The sequence below is a fragment of the Protomyctophum bolini genome (genome assembly GCF_963924005.1).
Source record: "Protomyctophum bolini genome assembly, chromosome: 5".
NCBI lineage: Eukaryota > Metazoa > Chordata > Actinopteri > Myctophiformes > Myctophidae > Protomyctophum > Protomyctophum bolini.
In genome coordinates, this window is record NC_137866.1 from 35,984,461 (window position 1) to 36,004,470 (window position 20,010).

The following is a 20,010-nucleotide window of genomic DNA, read 5'->3' on the forward strand; positions in this document are numbered from 1 at the left end:
TCCCCTTCTATACCCCCTCGCAGCTCTCTCTCTCTCCCCCCCCCCCCTCCCTTGTGTAATGTTGCTTGGGGCTGGATTTCAGAGCTCTGTAGCTACATTAGCGATACAGTTGCAGGGGTCTGTGTGTGTGTGTGTGTGTGTGTGTGTGTGTGTGTGCGTGTGCGTGTGTGTGAGAGAGAGGATTCTATCAGAATGGTGAGGTAGGCCGCAAAATGATTACGCTTCAGTTGGCTTGCTGTTATCCCACGCCTGTTCTCCTCAAAGGACCGTGTTTAGATTATTTGATTGTGATGTGTCTCTTCTGGGCTTAATGGAATGCTGCAGCAGTGCATTGCATATTCGGGCCGCAACAGTTAATTGGACTAACCGGTAATTGATAGGATAATAAAATAATTGATTAAATGTATCCCTATTATGTGGGCATGTCATTGCTCAAAACGTCAAAAAAGATGTGAAGAATTTTCTAAAGCATATATTTTTGCACAGCACCGTTGTGCGGCGAAGTATAAAATAATGCTGCTTAATGGAAAAAGTAATGGATAATGGATAATGGCAGTTCAGTAAATAATGAGTAGTTGCAGTCCTATTATGGTGGTTCCAGAACACACTGCTGTGATGATGATGACGCATGTCCAGGTGTGCCATGGGACTTTATGACAACCACACATCGTTGCTGTCAGGCAGAAACCTCTTACTGTAGCAGATCCGCAAGCTTGTAGGTCTGCTACTTTTGCTGTTTTTTGGATTTGAATCCTGAAAAGTAACAGTTTTGGACGCATGAGGTTTCCACCCGACCAGACGATTTACATTTATATTTCTTATTTACTACATCATTACTCATTTCCATAAACTATTATATGCATGTCATTATAATTACAAACAATATGGTTTTATCTTGTGAAAAATAACTTAAATATGTGCGAAATTATATGGTAGGCTAGTATATTTTCTACACATGAATTGCTTTGAGATTTTGACTTTATCTATTGGTGTGCTTTGGGCACAAAACGTTTGACCTAGATCAAATAGTTCAGCATACTGTAGGATAACAGTTGAACTTGGAGACTGTGTGTGTGTGTGTGTGTGTGTGTGTGTGTGTGTGTGTGTGTGTGTGTGTGTGTGTGTGTGTGTGTGTGTGTGTGTGTGTGTATTTGCGAGGGGGGAGGGGGGTTGCGTGTGTGCAAACCACCATTACAACTGGTGTGCAGGTGTGTCAGTGTGGATGGTATAGTCTTGGCAGACAGGGCCTGTGTGTCTCTGGCACATGTGAGCTGCACTCTGTGACCTAATGAGATATAGTCACTCTGTGATCTGGTGAGATCATATACTGTAGTCACTCTGTGACCTTGTGAGATCATATAGTCACTCTGTGACCTGGTGAGATCATATAGTCACTCTGTGACCTGGTGAGATCATATAGTCACTCTGTGACCTGGTGAGATCATATAGTCACTCTGTGACCTGGTGAGATCATATAGTCACTCTGTGACCTGGTGAGATCATATAGTCACTCTGTGACCTGGTGAGATCATATAGTCACTCTGTGACCTGGTGAGATCATATAGTCACTCTGTGACCTGGTGAGATCATATAGTCACTCTGTGACCTGGTGAGATCATATACTGTAGTCACTCTGTGACCTGGTGAGATCATATAGTCACTCTGTGACCTGGTGAGATCATATATTCACTCTGTGACCTGGTGAGATCATATAGTCACTCTGTGACCTGGTGAGATCATATATTCACTCTGTGACCTGGTGAGATCATATAGTCACTCTGTGACCTGGTGAGATCATATATTCACTCTGTGACCTGGTGAGATCATATAGTCACTCTGTGACCTGGTGAGATCATATAGTCACTCTGTGACCTGGTGAGATCATATAGTCACTCTGTGACCTGGTGAGATCATATATTCACTCTGTGACCTGGTGAGATCATATAGTCACTCTGTGACCTGGTGAGATCATATATTCACTCTGTGACCTGGTGAGATCATATACTGTAGTCACTACCCAGGACCTGAATGGAAACAACCCTGTACTGATTACATTTCTGACAATCAATCAATCAAATTGTCTCGACGTGGGGCACTACAGCACAACACGGTATCAGGCATCAGGCTTAGAACATAAAAGCATTCTTCTTCTGATGCTATAGATAGAACCAACAACATCTGACTATATCGTGTCCGTACACCTAAGGCCTAGGCTAATTTTAGTAATTTACACACATGACATAACTACTGACAAATATCGAGCATTGTGATAAACATAGTTCAAGCAAAGCAGTCACAATTTATCTAGGCAGTGAATTGTGCTCTAGGCAGAGCACAATTCTAACTCTGGGGGAACTGGCAACCTTGCGGTTACCATCCAGCAACTCTACCCCTGAGCCACCGCCGCCTACCCGGCCTAGGGGACACGGGGAGAACATGCAAACTCCACACAGACCACCAACCACAGCCCTTTTGCCAACCCCGCCTTGGGTATGGGCACTGATGACGCGGAGGAGAGAACACGCCCACAGCGTACCCAGCGGGAATCGAACCCAAGACCTTCTAGCTGTGAGGCGACAGCACTAACGACTGTTCCACCGTGCGATGAACATGCCAATGCAATAATTCAGGCATGTCTTGAAGAAAGTGTCTGACTGAAGTGACTGAAGATAATATTTTATACTTTCCGCAGAGTGGCACGGCCATGCCATGAAGAATAAATGATTTAACCAGACCTCACGGTGCTCTGAAATACCTCTCATGTGTCCTGCTCTCGTGTCCGGCTCCACTGCCCATGACAGACTTTGATGGCGACGTGGAACGGACATGTCGACCCCCCCCCCCCCCCCCCCTCATCTACATGTATTTGTGAATAATCCCCTGATGTACTGGTATTGTACGCCCGTCGCCTGCTGTAATCATTGGCTGTTCTTGCTCTAATCTGATCCCCATGGGTGCTGACCCCCCACCCCACACACACACACACACACACACACACACACACACACACACACACACACACACACACACAGACGAGCCCAGTTATCATAATGTGGGTACGTGAATGTACAGATCTATGTGAAATTGTGAATATGTATAGATCTCATCTGAGATGTGAATATACTGTAAATAAGTACTGCGTAACAGGCTCAGTTGCAGGACAGATGACAGCCAAGGTTTTAGGTCACAAAACAGATTTGATCTTGTAGCAGCTTTACAGAAGATACGCCGCTTGCCAGTTACACCAGAACTCCACGCAGGGGAGAGCAGATGTTTGGACTCTAGTGGCTCTCTCTGCATGTCTGTGGAGAGGACTGTGAGTGTAAATGGTGAAACACTTGCTCATTTCACTTGTGTCAGACGTCAGTTTTGTTTCTTCATGTCAATTTACAATTTACTGTAGGCATTTAGACATCAAATACAGTACATAAAAAAGTCATCAATAATCGTAAATAAGTTAAGAACCTAGCTAGCATCTGTCTAACAGTAGAACATCTGTACAGTAAAACTGTACTAGTGCTATGTCTACGGTACATAAGATGCTATCTAAATTACACAAGTTTAGCCTTTGCATGCGCCTGTAAATTCGTCGAGGCTGGTGCAAACTACGGAAAATGTAGCTGGCTTACATTGAAAATGAAAGGTAGCTTTGTAGAGAGACGTCATCACAGTGTCAGCGGGAACTTCAACCCTCGTCACTAGCTGTGTGACGCGCTATCCACATTGTCCGGCGAGCGCTGTGCCCGGTGCCCACGCACCAAGGACGACACAAGTCTTATTTTCATCTCGGTATCATGGGTTTATGTCATCGTAACTTCCATATATAGAAACTGTCCAACCAATGTTTCCGGCCGTGAGAGGCTTCCAGATGCCATCTGGACAACAGCACACGGGATTGCATGGCAATAAAGCCCACACTGTGGCATGTGCTCGCTATAGGGCTACGTTGGTTAATATTACGCCTTCCCTTTGTAAAGTTTTTTGTGGTTTAGATTTGTGAAATGCATGAGCTCTGCATGCGCTCTGTGACTCATATAGTCATTTAGTTCTATAAATGTGTGCCGATAAGGCCTCGTTTCACACTCCTGCTGAATCATTGATATGTGTGTGGACCGCCCGGGGCTGGGGGACACTTACTACATCGAGGTTGATTATTCTGACAACAGAAGTTTCATGCTGCACAAAAGGCCATATGAATGGTTCCGATTGTAGAGCTTCTGAGTCATTCTAGTCCATTCATAGAGTAGTCGGTCACTACGTCAGTCACACACTGCCATTAGGTCATCTGTAATGTCCCAACTTGCTTACAGAGCATAATCGGAGATTGTTAAAGCAAATGCAAGTGTCAATATAGCTGCAAGCAGCGATAAGACGGGGTCAAGCCATAAATGTAATAAAGCAATAAAGTACACCCGTGTGAAGTGAGGGGCTCTTATCATCATACATCATCTCATTCTGGCCGATCACAATTTGCGTACTTTGCTCAGCCAATCAAATCATCACTACTATGGGGTGATCAGCCAATCACAAGCCAATGTTTCAAAAAGATAAACGCAATGCCTGTCTTATAATTAGCCCAATTTCCGCCAGCATTAATTAATCCCTCGATAGCCAAGGTTTTATCGCTCGTAACACTTACTTTGAAGAGCCAAATATCCGTAAACGGATGTTACAATGACAAACTGCTGTGTGTGGTGTCATGACAGGTTGTTGTTGTCTCGGTCGGTGGTGGGAAACCCGACCGCGAGTGTCAGCACGCCTGCTACAGCCTGTTGAAAACCCTTGTATTCACCAGTAATGACCCCCTCAATGTCGTTTCTGAAATACAGAGCTTTGAATGCAGGACTTAGAATGGAAGTGGATGCGCGTCCATCTCTAAAATGGCCGCAGCCACTCTCCCACTTTGTGTTGATGCGGGTAGCAACATTAGCTAAGGATACGATCGGATTAAAACATGGATTAAAGAATCAAGCCCTGGAACCCGAGAATCTCGAGTTTGGCGGGCTAGGGTACTAATTTAACCCTCCGTGTTCCTTGTTTCTGGCGGGCTCCGTGTTAGTAGTGAAATACAACTTCATACTTGATACATTGATAACTACAATGACTGCATTAGGACTAACGAGTAATGATTATACAGAGAGGAGTGATGTCATACTCTTCCAAATTAACAAAGGTTGGAGACTGGCGATGACGGAACTCTTTTTGTTACCCCCACGAATCAACCATGCATTAGCATGGTCCAGATTTTGGACCCAATCAGGTTCCGTGTTCCGGGCTAGTGTCGTTCACTGATTGGAGACTGGAGATGACGTAATTATTTTTTGTTATGCTGATTAGCTGAAGGGGTTGTCTGTCTATGCTGTAGTCCCGTAACCAGAGTCCAGACTCCACTCACATGAATGGAAATGCCATTCATTGGCTGTCTTAGTCGACTAAATATCAAAATCTTAGTATTAGTAGTATTAGTCTTAATGCAATGTTATTTTTTGCCAGAAAAGACTAAGAATTACACACCATAGTCTTAGTCGTATTTTAGACTTCTAAAATTGTTTAGTCTTAGTCTTTAAGTCTTAGTCAACAAAATGAATACCTGTTGTAAATGTAGCACCATTATTGGACCTATGAAATGATGAGCTTTCGAAAAAAGGTTCTCTTTGGCTTACTTTTCCGGTTTGTATAGTTTGTAGTTTACCAATCTGGGAACCCATTGGCAAAACAAAAGAAACAGTGCCCTCTTTTTTTCCTTTGAATTTGCGTCAACAGTCTGTCTCGAGAGGCTAATAGTTGACTCACTCAAAGAAAACTTCAAGCGCAATGGCTGCCAAGTGTGGTTCGACGACGCACTTCCTATTCTTCCTATTGGTTGGTGGTACCCAATCAATTTATGTCGATTTATTATTTTCTTTTTATCATTCATATTTGACAACGCATGTTTTGACGCTTGCTGAAGGAAAATCCAGGGATTAACCCTGACCACACACACAATAGTATTATGCTAATTTCTCTATTTGGTGCTGGTAAACACACCACAAATCACTTTCAGGTCAGTTTGATCCAGCCCTCCTGCCGTCATGCACAAATGGGTCTGGGAGCAGCTAATGGTGCGTTGGATTAGCTGACCAGGTCACCCGGTAGTTAGGGACATTTAAGCCTGATCCCTGTTCATGATATCTCCAAATCCACACAGCTGACAGCCATTCACTGTGCCTCTAGCGCGTTATGCCCTGCGCCAGTGCAGTGTTTTATACTTTACTTCATTTTACTTAATTTTTTTCCAATGAAATAGAGGGAACCTTTTTCATGCTACAGAACTCAATTAACCCATTCTGAACGGGAACTTACCCCTTTTTGTTTTAAAGCATTATGTTATACTTTAGCTATTGAAAAATAGCAGATCAAAATCATGAAAATGTAGTGCAAATCTTTGAATATATATTCTTTAAGAGCACGTTTTTAACTCATCTTTGCTTCTGGGTGGTCCCTGGAACAACATATTTTCAGATGGGGTACGTCGGCCGCCAATTACATAATAATCTTGGGGGTCCTTGACATGAAATAGATTGAGAACCACTGACAGAAACATGGGTTTTTCAGAAAACTGTCGGGATTTACAAGGCATTTGTAGAATCTAAGTTAGGTCTAAATGTGCTAAGCAGGCTTCGCTGTGGGGATAAACCAATATTATATAACGTTTAAGTTACTGTTAACAAAAAAATCACGCTTGTGTGTGAATGCTGTGAAGTGAGTGAATGCTGCCACATGACATCACTGCTTAAAGCAACCATTAAAAGTCCTTAGACTTGGCTGCCACATGACATCACGAGTGGGCCCTGCTTTTTGGTGGGGGAGCACGAATAAGACAAACATTAAAAGTCCATAGACTTGGCTGTCCAGGGGTCCCTGAGGCCGTTTTAAGGTAGCCCCCAGCTAAATGATTGATGGTTAGAACCAAATGGACCCTTACAGGTCTGTATCTTTGAGTTAAATTAAGTATTTTATAGGGTAGATCCATATTATATTATATGCTGCTGCATCGGCTGAAGGAAGCCAAACAAAAATGTGTTTTACTCTCGTGTACCTGTGCACAAGATGTGACAATAAAGTACAACCTCAAACTCGAACCTTGAAACAAAACAAACTGGGTGACCTTGAAATTGGAAAAGGTTGTGTCGTGAGCATCACTTTTTTAAAGGACTGCGAGTTTCCAAACAGTCCACTGTGTGTACTTCCCCATGATGTTAAGTGTAAACCAGTGAATGAGTCAGTGTGCTGTGTGCTGTACCTGTGGAGTGGATGGGATAAATATTTGCCTGCACACTGTTACACAACAGAGGAAGGAGCCAGTAATCATTAGCTGCTGCAGCTGGGACTTACTGTAAACCTTGATGTCCTTCCATTCCAACTGCAGAACTCACATTGTGTTGTTTATTCACCGTGGTCACACTCAAGCTCTCAGATGCAAATGTACTAACTATACTCTTTGACTTCTGTTGAGCTCTATACTTGACCGGAGTCCTCTCCTCCAAGGGTCTATGTTAGGCCCCCTCCTTTTTTCAACCTACACCAAATGTCTTTGCCCGAAAACTGTGAATGTTTGCCCCATAATAGGGTACGGGTACACTATAGGGTTCAAGTAGTTAAAAGACAGGCTGGCACCAAATCATAATTAAATAACTGATTACAAATTAGATGAATAATAAAAAAGGAGATATATGGTGTTACAAATATCAAGTGACATAAGGTTATTACTATTTGGACAATGTTTTTAGGTAGTTTTACCATAATAGTGAAGACGCATTGCCCAGCCCTACTCTCATGTTTTGTCATATGTTTCCAGGTGGTTCCATCCAAACGTCACCGGCATTGAGGCAGAACAGCTGCTGTTGACGCGGGGGGTGCACGGTAGCTTCCTGGCCCGTCCCAGCAAGAGCAACCCAGGAGACTTCACTCTCTCTGTCAGGTACTGGACCTTCACTCTCTCTGTCAGGTACTGGACCTTCACTCTCTCTGTCAGGTACTGGACCTTCACTCTCTCTGTCAGGTTCTGGACCTTCACTCTCTCTGTCAGGTACTGGACCTTCACTCTCTCTGTCAGGTACTGGACCTTCACTCTCTCTGTCAGGTTCTGGACCTTCACTCTCTCTGTCAGGTTCTGGACCTCAGGTACTGGACCTCTGCTCACGGTCCCTTGGAACAATGCTTCATCTCAACCATTTTCATAATTGAACTGGGGACCCCAATCCTTACAAGGAGTTGGAATTGTAGGACTTGAGCCATTACATTTTGTTGGACTCGGTTCCACGGTGAAAATAACATTTTCACGATTTGTTTCTGCTCCTTTCTTATATCATTTGACATTTTGGCCAATGTTTGACCAGTTTCTATTGTATGGTTTGTTGAATACTTTTGATTCCCCCTAAAACTAAAAAGGATCCACAGCGCTCTGATGCTGGTACTGGTAGTGGTATGAACAGTGGATGCTCTGATGCTGGTACTGGTAGTGGTATGAACAGTGGATGCTCTGATGCTGGTACTGGTAGTGGTATGAACAGTGGATGCTCTGATGCTGGTACTGGTAGTGGTATGAACAGTGGATGCTCTGATGCTGGTACTGGTAGTGGTATGAACAGTGGATGCTCTGATGCTGGTACTGGTAGTGGTATGAACAGTGGATGCTCTGATGCTGGTACTGGTAGTGGTATGAACAGTGGATGCTCTGATGCTGGTACTGGTAGTGGTATGAACAGTGGATGCTCTGATGCTGGTACTGGTAGTGGTATGAACAGTGGATGCTCTGATGCTGGTACTGGTAGTGGTATGAACAGTGGAACAGTGAACAGTGATATGAACAGTGGAACAGTGAACAGTGATATGAACAGTGGAACAGTGAACAGTGATATGAACAGTGGAACAGTGAACAGTGATATGAACAGTGGTATGAACAGTGAACAGTGATATGAACAGTGGTATGAACAGTGGAACAGTGAACAGTGATATGAACAGTGGAACAGTGAACAGTGGTATGAACAGTGGAACAGTGAACAGTGATATGAACAGTGGAACAGTGAACAGTGATATGAACAGTGGTATGAACAGTGGAACAGTGAACAGTGATATGAACAGTGGAACAGTGAACAGTGATATGAACAGTGATATGAACAGTGGTATGAACAGTGGAACAATGGCCAATGCAGATGAAAGTTGGATATCGTTGCTGTCGGGGCGGAAACCTCTCTTATCTCCATATTTTAACTTTCTGTGTTTTTCCGTAAATTGACGCCCTACTACAGTACTTGATCATACTACAGTGTCACACATCAAACTACTTGCCTACTTCTGCTACTTTTGAATTTGAATCCTAAAAAGTAACTGTTTTGGACATCATTTTATTTCCACCCGACAGACAATAATATGCCAAGACTCAACACCTGCTTGAATGTATTTTCCCCTCATGATTGATCACATGGCTCACCGGGCACGTCACACTGTTTTACGCAATGCACTGTTTTGCCAAGGTGTTTTTGAAGCGCCTGCGCCAATGGAAGCAATTTAACATGATACACACAGCAGGGTTCTGATTCTGAAATGGGCTTTCTGCATGAATGCATTTAGCATCATGTTAATAGAACTTTTTTTTTATACTTACTTTACACTTTACATTTTCTAATAGGTCTCGACTCCTTGCATAATGCTCAATGTAAGCACAATTTCAGTCTCTCTGTCTCTGATTGGTGGTTGTTCAGATTAGAAACCTGCCAACCATGACATCATTGATAGGCATTCCAAGCTAATAGAAACTACAGTCTATCTATTCCTGGAAAGTTATGCTGAAATAGAAGTCATTGCTCTTTTATTTCACAATTCAAGTCTTGTTTGAAATGATCAAACTTGCCAATACCGATGATGCCACTGGTAGGCACGTTTCTGACGTGTCCACAGTCCTCTGAGACACAGACCTGACAGACAGACAGGCGGTGCCATCTTATAATGAGCATTTGTGAAGACCAGTTAAATGAAGTTGAACATGGGTAATTTGCATCTTTTAAGTCAAGGAATTGATACTCCTTGAGCTTCTAAATCTGCTATTTTCTGCGTGCAACTACAGTGTGGATAAAGTATTGCATTAGCTGTTCTTTGGCACCGGGGGGGCTTTCTGGCTGGTGCAAAGTTCAGCCGGGTGAACAAACAAAGCTCGGGGGTGTTGTGGTCCTCAGAGCCAGGCAGGCGATGAACCGAACGAACGCATGAGTCAATCTGCCTGCATGGCCTCTGTGTGCTGTTGGCCAAGTTTGAAAGGGACAATGGTGGAAGAAATATTGTGATATAGGCCTATATATATTTAATTTTTTTACTTAACCCATTTAGACTCTACAAATACCTTCTAAATCCTGACAGTTTTCTGAAAAACCAATGTTTCTATGTCAGTCGTTCTCAAATATTTTCATGTCAAGGACATGAAATTATTTGTAATGGGCCACCGACCCCATCTGAAAATGTTGTTCCAGGGACCCCCCAGAAGCACAGATTTGAGTTAAAAAAAATTCGCTCTGAGAGAATATATTCAAACATCTGAGCCACATTTTCACGATTAATTTTTTTTGCAGACCTACAAGCTTGGTGCCGTGCTATGAGCTTGTAGATCTGCTATTTTTCAATAGCTAAAGTATAACATAATGCTTAAAACACCAAAAGGGGTTCCCGTCCAGAAAGGGTAAAGTAAAAGTAGTAATACCACAATATAAAACTATTTACGAAACTAAATGTGTTACTGTCTGTTACAAGTCAAATACCTATATTGACATGTTTTAGTTGAGTAAAAGTACAATAGTATTGTGATCAAAATATGCCTACAGGAGAAAAGTACATAAATGTGTCACACTTTTTCATTTAAAAAAAAAAACAGATCTAAGCTCACAACACAACGCATTGCGACACTTTGTCAAAGTCAGTCTGCCTGGCCTCTGTGTGCGGTTGGCCAAGTTTGAAATGGAAAGCGATCGCTTTCCCTGAATTCCCTCCCTCCGTCCGCCCGCCCGTCTGTCCGTCTGTCCTTGGAGGAGCAGGGGATCTCTGACACGCTTCTCGGACGCTCTTCCAGGAAAAGTAGTTGAATAACAGACTGAGGGGAAGTGGCCGTTTGCTGCCTTTCCCGCCTGAATTTGATCACACGCCAAATGATTAAAGCCCCGGGAGGAAGCCAGAAACGGCCTTCAGTGCCTCTATTTAAGTCTTTAGTCAAAGTACAAACATTTATATTGGCATCAAAATATACGTAAAAGCTAAAGGAAAAGTACTAATTATCAGAATCATAATATGTATCATGTTATTGTACTATAATTAATATTTGCTGTATTATATTATTGAGATGTAATGGTATAGTATACAGTAATAGTAGTATAATGTATCAATGGATATACTCAAGCAAAGTAAAAGTACCAGTAGTAGTATTTGTACTTAAGCACAGTACTTATATTTATAAATATTCTTAGTAAAATGAGAGAGAGAGAGAGAGGGAGAGGGAGAAAGAGAGATGGAGGAAGGAGAGTTTTGTCCGAGCGGTTCTTCTCTTGGCAACAGAAGCTTTTAAGAGGCTCATCATCAGTGAGCGCAGCGCCTGGAAACGGACCCGAAAGCATTTGTTAAAGCCCTCTACTCTGTGCAGCTGGTGTTGGCATGGCTTTGTGTGTGTGCTCGTGCGTGTGCGTGCGTATAAATAAAACTAGGCTTCAGGGAGAGAAGAACCACACTGTACAATTCTGAGTGTTAATTTAACTCTGATAATGGACCCTTACTGGTCCATTTGGTCCCATGTGTACTGTGTACACTCTCAGAGTTAAAGGAGCACTTCACCCATTGATATCTTCATATAATTGGTCCTTGCACTAATGCTCATTATAAGATGCCCACAATGCGTCTCATTGGTGGACTGTGAACAGTTCAGAATCCTGCCTACCAATGATCTCATCGATGGGGATTCCAAGCTAATTACCACAGAAACAACAGCCTTTCTCTTCCAGGAAAGTTAGCACGCTGAAATAGAAGCCATTGTTCTAGCACTAATAAAAACAAAACAAAAAAAATGCTGAAAATCTCGCTTGAAATGATCAAACCTGCCTACTGACGTTGTCACTGGTAGGCAGGTTTCCGAACTCTCCACAGCCCTCCTCTGAGACACAGAGTGAGTGGACAAAAATGGTACCATATTATACTGAGCATTAATGAGGAGGCTGAGGACCAATGTATAAATAGGTGAAGTGGTCCTTTAAGGGTTTGGGCGTGCTGGCGTGTGTGTGTGTGTGTGTGTGGGGGGGGGGGGGGTGAGTATACCGAGGTGTCATAAATCAGACACTATGGGGAGGGGGGGGGGGACTGTCTAGCCACATAGGGCCTGTCACATTCACACAGGCAGACAGACACCGACACCCACTCATACACGCATGCACACATTGTGGGTCAATTGGCAGAAATAGCCTTTTGGCCTGCTATAAGGAGGGGGGGGGGGCATTTTAAAGTAAGGTGGGGGGGGAGGAGGAGGAACGCAGGAAGTGAAGGTCAGAGGAAGTTGATGAACTTCAAAAGGCGAAACAGCCCATGCAGGCCAGGTCCTCCTACACTATGACCACATGCATCTCATACTCCTCTCCCTCCACACGCGCTCCTATCGGTGTTTACTTTGTTATTGTCAAACGCGCACGCACACCCGCACATACACACGCAGGCTCACAACACACAAACACACACAACGGCCATTGGCCTGTATTGGAGGCCAATGGATCCCTAAAATAGCATAAGCACACAACGGTTTGCATGCGTGGCTCGTTGTTAGCTTGTACATCGGCTATTTCTGGACCGTGAAATTGCACTCGTCAACACTCTTCTTTCAGCTTGGCGACACGTCATGTCCGCCGGCTGATGCGGTCATTAGACGGAGAATATAATTATCCCTTAGCGTGCCTTATCGGAGCAGAGGAGAGGATAATTAGCCAGTCATTAGCCAGCCGGGCTCTCTTCTTACCGGGGCCATTATGAGGGGGACAGTCAGTCTCACTGTTCAGGCCCTAATGGACGCAGGGGGACTCGCTCTTATCTCCCTCTCCCTGCCTTTCCCTCCTCTGCTTATCTCCCCCGCTCCCTTCTTTCCTGGCCCGGGAGTGGGAGGGGGAGGGAGGAGGGGGAGGGAGGAGGTATTTGGGTCGCTGTTAGATGTGTTTTCTATAGACGGAGCCAAAAGTTGCTCTGGTGGATGGCTCACTCAGACAGCTTTTGAAGACTGTGAGACAGACAGACAGACAGACAGACAGACAGAGACACAGTCAGTCAGAGAGACACAGACAGACAGGGAGAGAGAGGCAGAGAGACACAGACAGACAGGGAGAGAGAGGCAGAGAGACACAGACAGACAGGGAGAGAGAGGCAGAGAGACACAGACAGACAGACATAGAGAGAGACACAGACAGATAGAGGGAGAGAGAGGCAGAGAGACACGGACGGACGGAGAGAGAGAGAAAACCTATAGAAAGTTTTTCCAGTCATCTCTCATGCTCTTTTATACACCAAAGAAAGACCCTGCGGAGAAAGAGAAGGCGAATACTGTATAAAACTTTTTTTTCCCTGTTTTGCAGAAATTATTACCTAGGAGAGTAGATTGATTTATTTATCACTCCCTCTAGCTGCTGTATTATTCCATAACACCAGGCAGGCAGCGAGCCTGTGTGTGTGTGTGTGTGTGTGTGTGTGTGTGTGTGTGTGTGTGTGTGTGTGTGTGTGTGTGTGTGTGTGTGTGTGTGTGTGTGTGTGTGTGTGTGTGTGCGTGCGTGCTCAGGGACACAGATCAATGAGGAGAAATGAATACCGTAGTAGATACAAAGTGATTGTCTCAGCCTGTCCTTGAGTCAGAAACCTTTAACCTGTTTAGAGCTGAGGCCGATTCTACAAATGCCTTGTGCAGTAAATAATAAAAACATATCACTGATAAGTGGCTCAGGGGTAGAGCGGCCGTTTAGGAACCGGGAGGTTCCCAGTTCGATCCCGGGCTCCGCCTGAGTTAGTGTCGAAGTGTCCTTGAGCAAGACCCCTAATTGCTTCTGTTGTGCAGGTTGGTCCCTTGGCATGGTTTCCTCTCTCCATTGGTGTGTGAGTGGGTGAATGTAATGCACAATCTATGTAAAGCCTTGGATGAAGGTGCTATATAAATGTATCATTTACTATTCATAATGGTTATTATAATGCATTATAGAATTATATGAGAATTGAAATGCACTATAATCATCATGGGAAAGACGGTTATGTATTTTTGTTAAGCATTATGAATATGTATGAGTGCTTACAAGTATACTTATTGTGTTCTAAACAGACTAATATTAATTTGTATGTTTATAATGCATTATAGAAATTGGCTTCATAGAAAGCATTACCAGAAACCCTTTGCTGAACCCATAAGTGTTTGTGTGTGTGAGAGAGAGAGGAAGAGGAGAGTTTTGTCCGAGTGGAATATAACAGAAGCAGGAGAGTGCCTGAAAATGTAATTGGGTGCATTTAGGTGATTGTGGAGTGTTTTAATGGCGTCCAACTCTTAGAGGGCATATAGGCCCCATGCAGGCTGGGAGGAGGCACCATGCTGGGGCAGAGGGGGGCCATGGGGAGACCGCTGGTCCACTGCCAGCATACAGAGAAACCACTTATCTCCATATTATAACTATTTACATAGGTACTTCTTTATCTTTTTTTCTCTCTGAAAAGTAACGGTTTTGGGAGATACAAGGTTTGTACCCGACAGTGGCCATATAGCAATTACCAGAGAGAGAGAGAGAGAGAGAGAGAGAGGAAAAGGAAATGGCATTTTCATGCCGGAGAGTGAAAAGGGATGGAGGTAAATAGGATTTGTGTCACTTGATACGACCATTAGATGATAATCAGTTTGGATAGAGAGAGAGAGAGAGAGCGAGAGAGCCAGCCAGCTTCATGTGTGTGGACTAACATGCGTCTTCCGCAGATGTGAGTGTGCACGTGCATCCACATGTTTTGCATTTGTAACGCACAGATTCAAAGCTTCCATTCCACTCAATATGGAAAATGACTGCAAAGGTTTCTTTATCTGTCCAGCTAGCAGATCCTCGGCCGCAAACGCCATAAACCTGCTCTCTACATACGATTCAAATATCATTGTGATTGGAACCTTGTGTAAATAAACCTGTATTCCAATGCCCCCTATATTATTATTTACTTACTACTTAAGCTTAAGTTAATACTTTTTATTGGCACAATGTGTATAAAACCACTTTCACTTAATTTTTGTTCTAAAAAGATCGGCTATTTTTGCTACTTTTGTGTGACACTCAAAGTAGGGAATTACTGTAATTTGACACAAAAAAACCAAAAAGTTGAATTATGGAGATAATCGTTTCTGAAGGATATTTACACAAAAGATCAACACTCAACTCTAACTCTCTCTCTCTCTCTCTCTCTGTCGGTGTGGGGCTTGGATAAACAGCTCTAAAATAGATAAGCCATATTTAATCTGTCCTTGTCCTTTGTTCCCGTTCCTGAAAGACCCTGCGGTTTTCTTTTTGTCACCATACTGATGTCAGCAGAGCAAACAGAATGTCACACAGCTGATTGTACTGTAGGACACTGGTTCTCAACATGGGGTATGGGGACCCTGAGAGGTACTTGAGGGGTTTCCATGGGTCCCCTGCCCCAACTAAATTATTGAAAGTTAGGAACCAAATGGACCCTTACGGGTCTGTAACTCCGAGAGAGTACAAGGAACCAAATGGACCCTTACGGGTCTGTAACTCCAAGAGAGTACAAGGAACCAAATGGACCCTTACGGGTCTGTAACTCCAAGAGAGTACAAGGAACCAAATGTATGAGTGTACAAATGGAAACTTACAGGCGCATGAATACTTACCCGTAAGAATATGCATCATGTATGTCTAGACACATTGTTAAACTTAAAGGGTACCAAATATATACAGTAATAATGCTTGATTTATACTCCATCGTACGATCGCGTCACGTCCTAAAAACACAGCCGATCTACAAGCTCACAACCTGCCGCATCGCGACTCGTTGTGACCTTCTATAATCTAAAATGTCTATTTTCGGGAAATTTTTCTGTTCTTTCAAGAATTTTTTGTGGCCTTTATTGATAGTTTATACTAGTAGAGATTGGCAGGAAACAGGGAGCGAGATGGGGAAAGACATGCGGCAAAGATTGCCAGGAACGGGACTGGAACCCGCACTACGCTGCCAGACTATACTTACAGTATGATCCTAGGTGCCCGGACTGCTAGGCCAGCGGTCCAGGCCTGATAACATTTTTGAGGGGCGCTAGCCCCTCCTATGTCCAGCTTTGAGGGTTTGGGCAAACACAAACATTGTGTTAACTCAAACATTGTGTTAACTATTGTGTTAACTCAAACATTGAACGCCATTGACGATGAATGGCCAGCTTTGAGTCTTTTTGTGCAAACACAAACATTGCGTAAACGCAAACATTCAAGACGAAAGTGAGGACGCAAATCGTTATTGTGCCGGAATGACATGATGTATGATGATAACTGATAAGAGTGCCCCTCACTTAGTCACTTCACAAGGGTGTGATTATTTTTTTAACAGACTAAAACAAGAGAAAAAGGTCTGCTGGTTCTTTGCCGTCTCTTCATAACCGAATGAATTTCCCCCTGCCATGCAGGAGGGGCGATGAGGTCACCCACATTAAGATCCAGAACTGAATCCAGAATGATTTTCCCCCCCACATGCAGGAGGGGCGATGAGGTCACCCACATTAAGATCCAGAACTCGGGGGATTACTACGACCTGTACGGAGGGGAGAAGTTCGCCACGCTGGCGGAGCTGGTCCAGTACTACACGGAGCAGCACGACCTGCTGCGCGAGAGGAACGGACACGTCATCCAACTCAAATACCCGCTCAACTGCAAGGACCCCACCTCTGAGAGGTACACACACACACACACTGCAAGGACCCCACCTCTGAAAGGCACACACACACACACACACACACACACACACACACACACACTGCAAGGACCCCACCTCTGAGAGGTACACACACACACACACTGCAAGGACCCCACCTCTGAGAGGTACACACACACACACACACACACACTGCAAGGACCCCACCTCTGAAAGGCACACACACACACACACACACTGCAAGGACCCCACCTCTGAGAGGTACACACATTGACATATATAACTGCAAGGACCCCACCTCTGAGAGGTACACACACACACACACACACACACACACACACACACACACACACCCACACACACCCTTTGAGAACCAATGATCATACAGTACGTGGGGACGTTCAAAGCATTCTTTCATTAAAATGCTATCAACCCTGAACACAAGGCCAGTCCTAATATAACCCCCGACCCTAAACCTAAACTAAAATAGGGATGTCACGTTGAACACTGTGTGTGTGTGTGTGTGTGTGTGTGTGCGCTTTATAAATATTGAACCAATGACAAGTTTTAACAAGAGCTTGTGAATATATTCATGCACTGTACACGTAAACAGGGACGCACGTTCAAACAAACTCAGCGGGTGGTGTTTGTTGTGTTTGAAGTCAGTGGGCTCAGAAACATCCTTTCACAGAGAACGGTAACACCAGTTGTACATACAGTACAGGCACACGTATTACACACCTCAAACGACTGACAAGAGAGAAGAACACGCACATGCATGGGTGCGTACAATCGCACGTTTGGAAATGCTCGTTTGATTCCCTCATGTGCAGCGTTTGCCCTGTGTTAAGGTTGTTATATTTTGTTAGATGAATTCATTCCAACGTATATTGTTTTGAATAGGGACGGATTAGGCAAACAAATTTAGTTGATTGTTGAGAAAGTGTCTGTTTTTGTTTGTGCATGTCGCCTCTCTCTCTCTCTCTCTCTCTCTATCGTGTGCACTCTCGGCTCCTATTTCGGTCCAGGAACAATTTGTGATCTCTGTTTTTTGGTTTATATGGGGCTTGTTTCCATACAGCCGGGGTCTCTTGTCGTAACACACTCCCATAGCGTCTGATTTATGACACCTCAACCTCGCTATTGATTTATGACACCCCCCCCCCCCCTCGCGCTCTCACACACACACACACACACACACACACACACACACACACACACACACACACACACACACACACACATTTTTCTCACCACACAGGAAAAAGACAGACAGACAGACAGAAGTTCATCTGTTCAATCTTAACCTTGACTACCCTATTGCAAAAACTCAAACTAACACTAAAACTAATTCAACCTTTTCACAAAATAAAAACTAAACTAGCAAACCTTAGAAAGTTTAGAAAGTTACTAAAACTGTACTGAAGTTGAAAACATGAAGTCAAACTAATTAAACGTGTGTGTGTGTGTTTGTGTGTGTGTGTGTGTGTGTGTGTGTGTGTGTGTGCGCGCGCGTGCGTGCGCGCGCGACACTCTTTTCCTCTGTCCAGGTGGTTCCATGGGCATCTTTCTGGGCGCGATGCAGAGAAGCTGCTCACAGACAAGGGGAAGCCGGGCAGCTTCCTGGTACGGGAGAGCCAGAGCAAACCGGGGGACTTTGTCCTGTCTGTGCTCACCAACGAAGAGAAACACGAGAATGTGGACCGCAAGACCAAGGTCACCCATGTCATGATACGTTACCAGGTACCATAAACAATACTGCGTATCCTCGCTGTCGGGCAGAAACCTCTTATCTGCATTTTCTAACTTTTTTTAATGAATGTCCTACTTGACCATACTACAGCGTCACACAAAAAGCATCAAATGTGGCAGATCCGCAAGTTCAATCGCATTGTGCTTTGAGCTTGTATACACCTGCTACGTTGTTGCTATTGTTTTTATTTGAATCCTAAAAAGTAACAGTTTTGGACATGAGGTTTCCACCCGACATTCTCTTTTATCTCAATGGTTCTCACTCTTTCATGCCAAGGACCCCCCCCCCCCCAGACACACACACACACACACATACACACACACACACACATCTGAAAATATGCCCCTCACATCTGAAAATACCCCCATACAAGATTGTGTTTCAGAAATTGTCAAAATGCTATGATCACATTATGACACGTTGTGAGCTTGTAGAGCTGCTATTTTCAAATGTATGTGTCACGGGGCAGCCCGTGCCCTATACACACACACACACACACACACACTGATTAAGGACATCGCACGCACACACACACACCACACAGACTGTGGGTAGTGGGGCAGGTCCTATCATATAATGTCAATACTGTTGATGTATGCATTTACAGGATGTACAAATGAAAGGATACACACAGGGAAAACATTCAGTTTATTAACCTGTGTGTTTATTGTAACCTCAGTATTTGTATGGCCTCTCCAGTGCTGTCACTTTAAGAAGGGGGGAAGGTGCCAAGTACTGTTGAGGAGTAGGGGTGTTCCACAATGTCAAGTATCAAAGTATGTCTATTATCTGGGGAAATGAATGTAACCCCATATGATGTATAATCTAAAATAGAACATCTAGGTATGGGGTTACTTATTCAGGTTCAGCTGATATCTGTGAGCTTTTAGAGAAGCTGTGTATATTTAATTGCTTCTCTGTTGGTGGTAGGATCCTCTCCTATAAAGGGGAGACTGCAGGCAGAGCTAGTCAGTTATGCTCGGGCAGGCATCATGCTGACAGCCCAGTGAGAGAGCTGCTAGGGCCCATATCATGGGCATAGCCTAGTGCAGTTTGTTATTTTTTCCTTTTTCCTTCGTTGAGCGTTAAGTATTTTTGAGTTCTTTGTTTTGTATTTTTCCCAGTATTATTTTTGTTGTTTGATTTTTCCGTTGTGAATATCTGCACTGGAGCTGGAGTTTTGGAGCAATAAATACCACCAAAAAGCATCGCTGACAGTTTTTTGATGCTATATCATTGATATATTAACTCGTTTAGTTGGGGACCCCTTCAAGGACCCCTGGGTGCCCCCGGACCCCACTTTAAGAGCCGCTGTG

General features: G+C 43.9%; 1 protein-coding gene across 4 annotated transcripts in view; it reads left to right on the forward strand.

The window, feature by feature from the left end:
- Positions 1-20,010, forward strand: part of ptpn11b (protein tyrosine phosphatase non-receptor type 11b) — a 53,441-nt gene that overhangs the window by 14,160 nt on the left and 19,271 nt on the right. For all 4 annotated transcript variants that reach the window (XR_013964080.1, XR_013964081.1, XM_080763934.1 and 1 more), the window contains exons 2-4: positions 7,838-7,960; positions 16,767-16,961; positions 18,492-18,684. Coding sequence is in view for 2 of the 4 variants with exons in the window: in XM_080763934.1 (XP_080620060.1) it covers positions 7,838-7,960; positions 16,767-16,961; positions 18,492-18,684 (511 nt within the window). In the remaining 2 variants the exon portion in view is untranslated. The remainder of the gene's footprint in view (positions 1-7,837; positions 7,961-16,766; positions 16,962-18,491; positions 18,685-20,010) is intronic.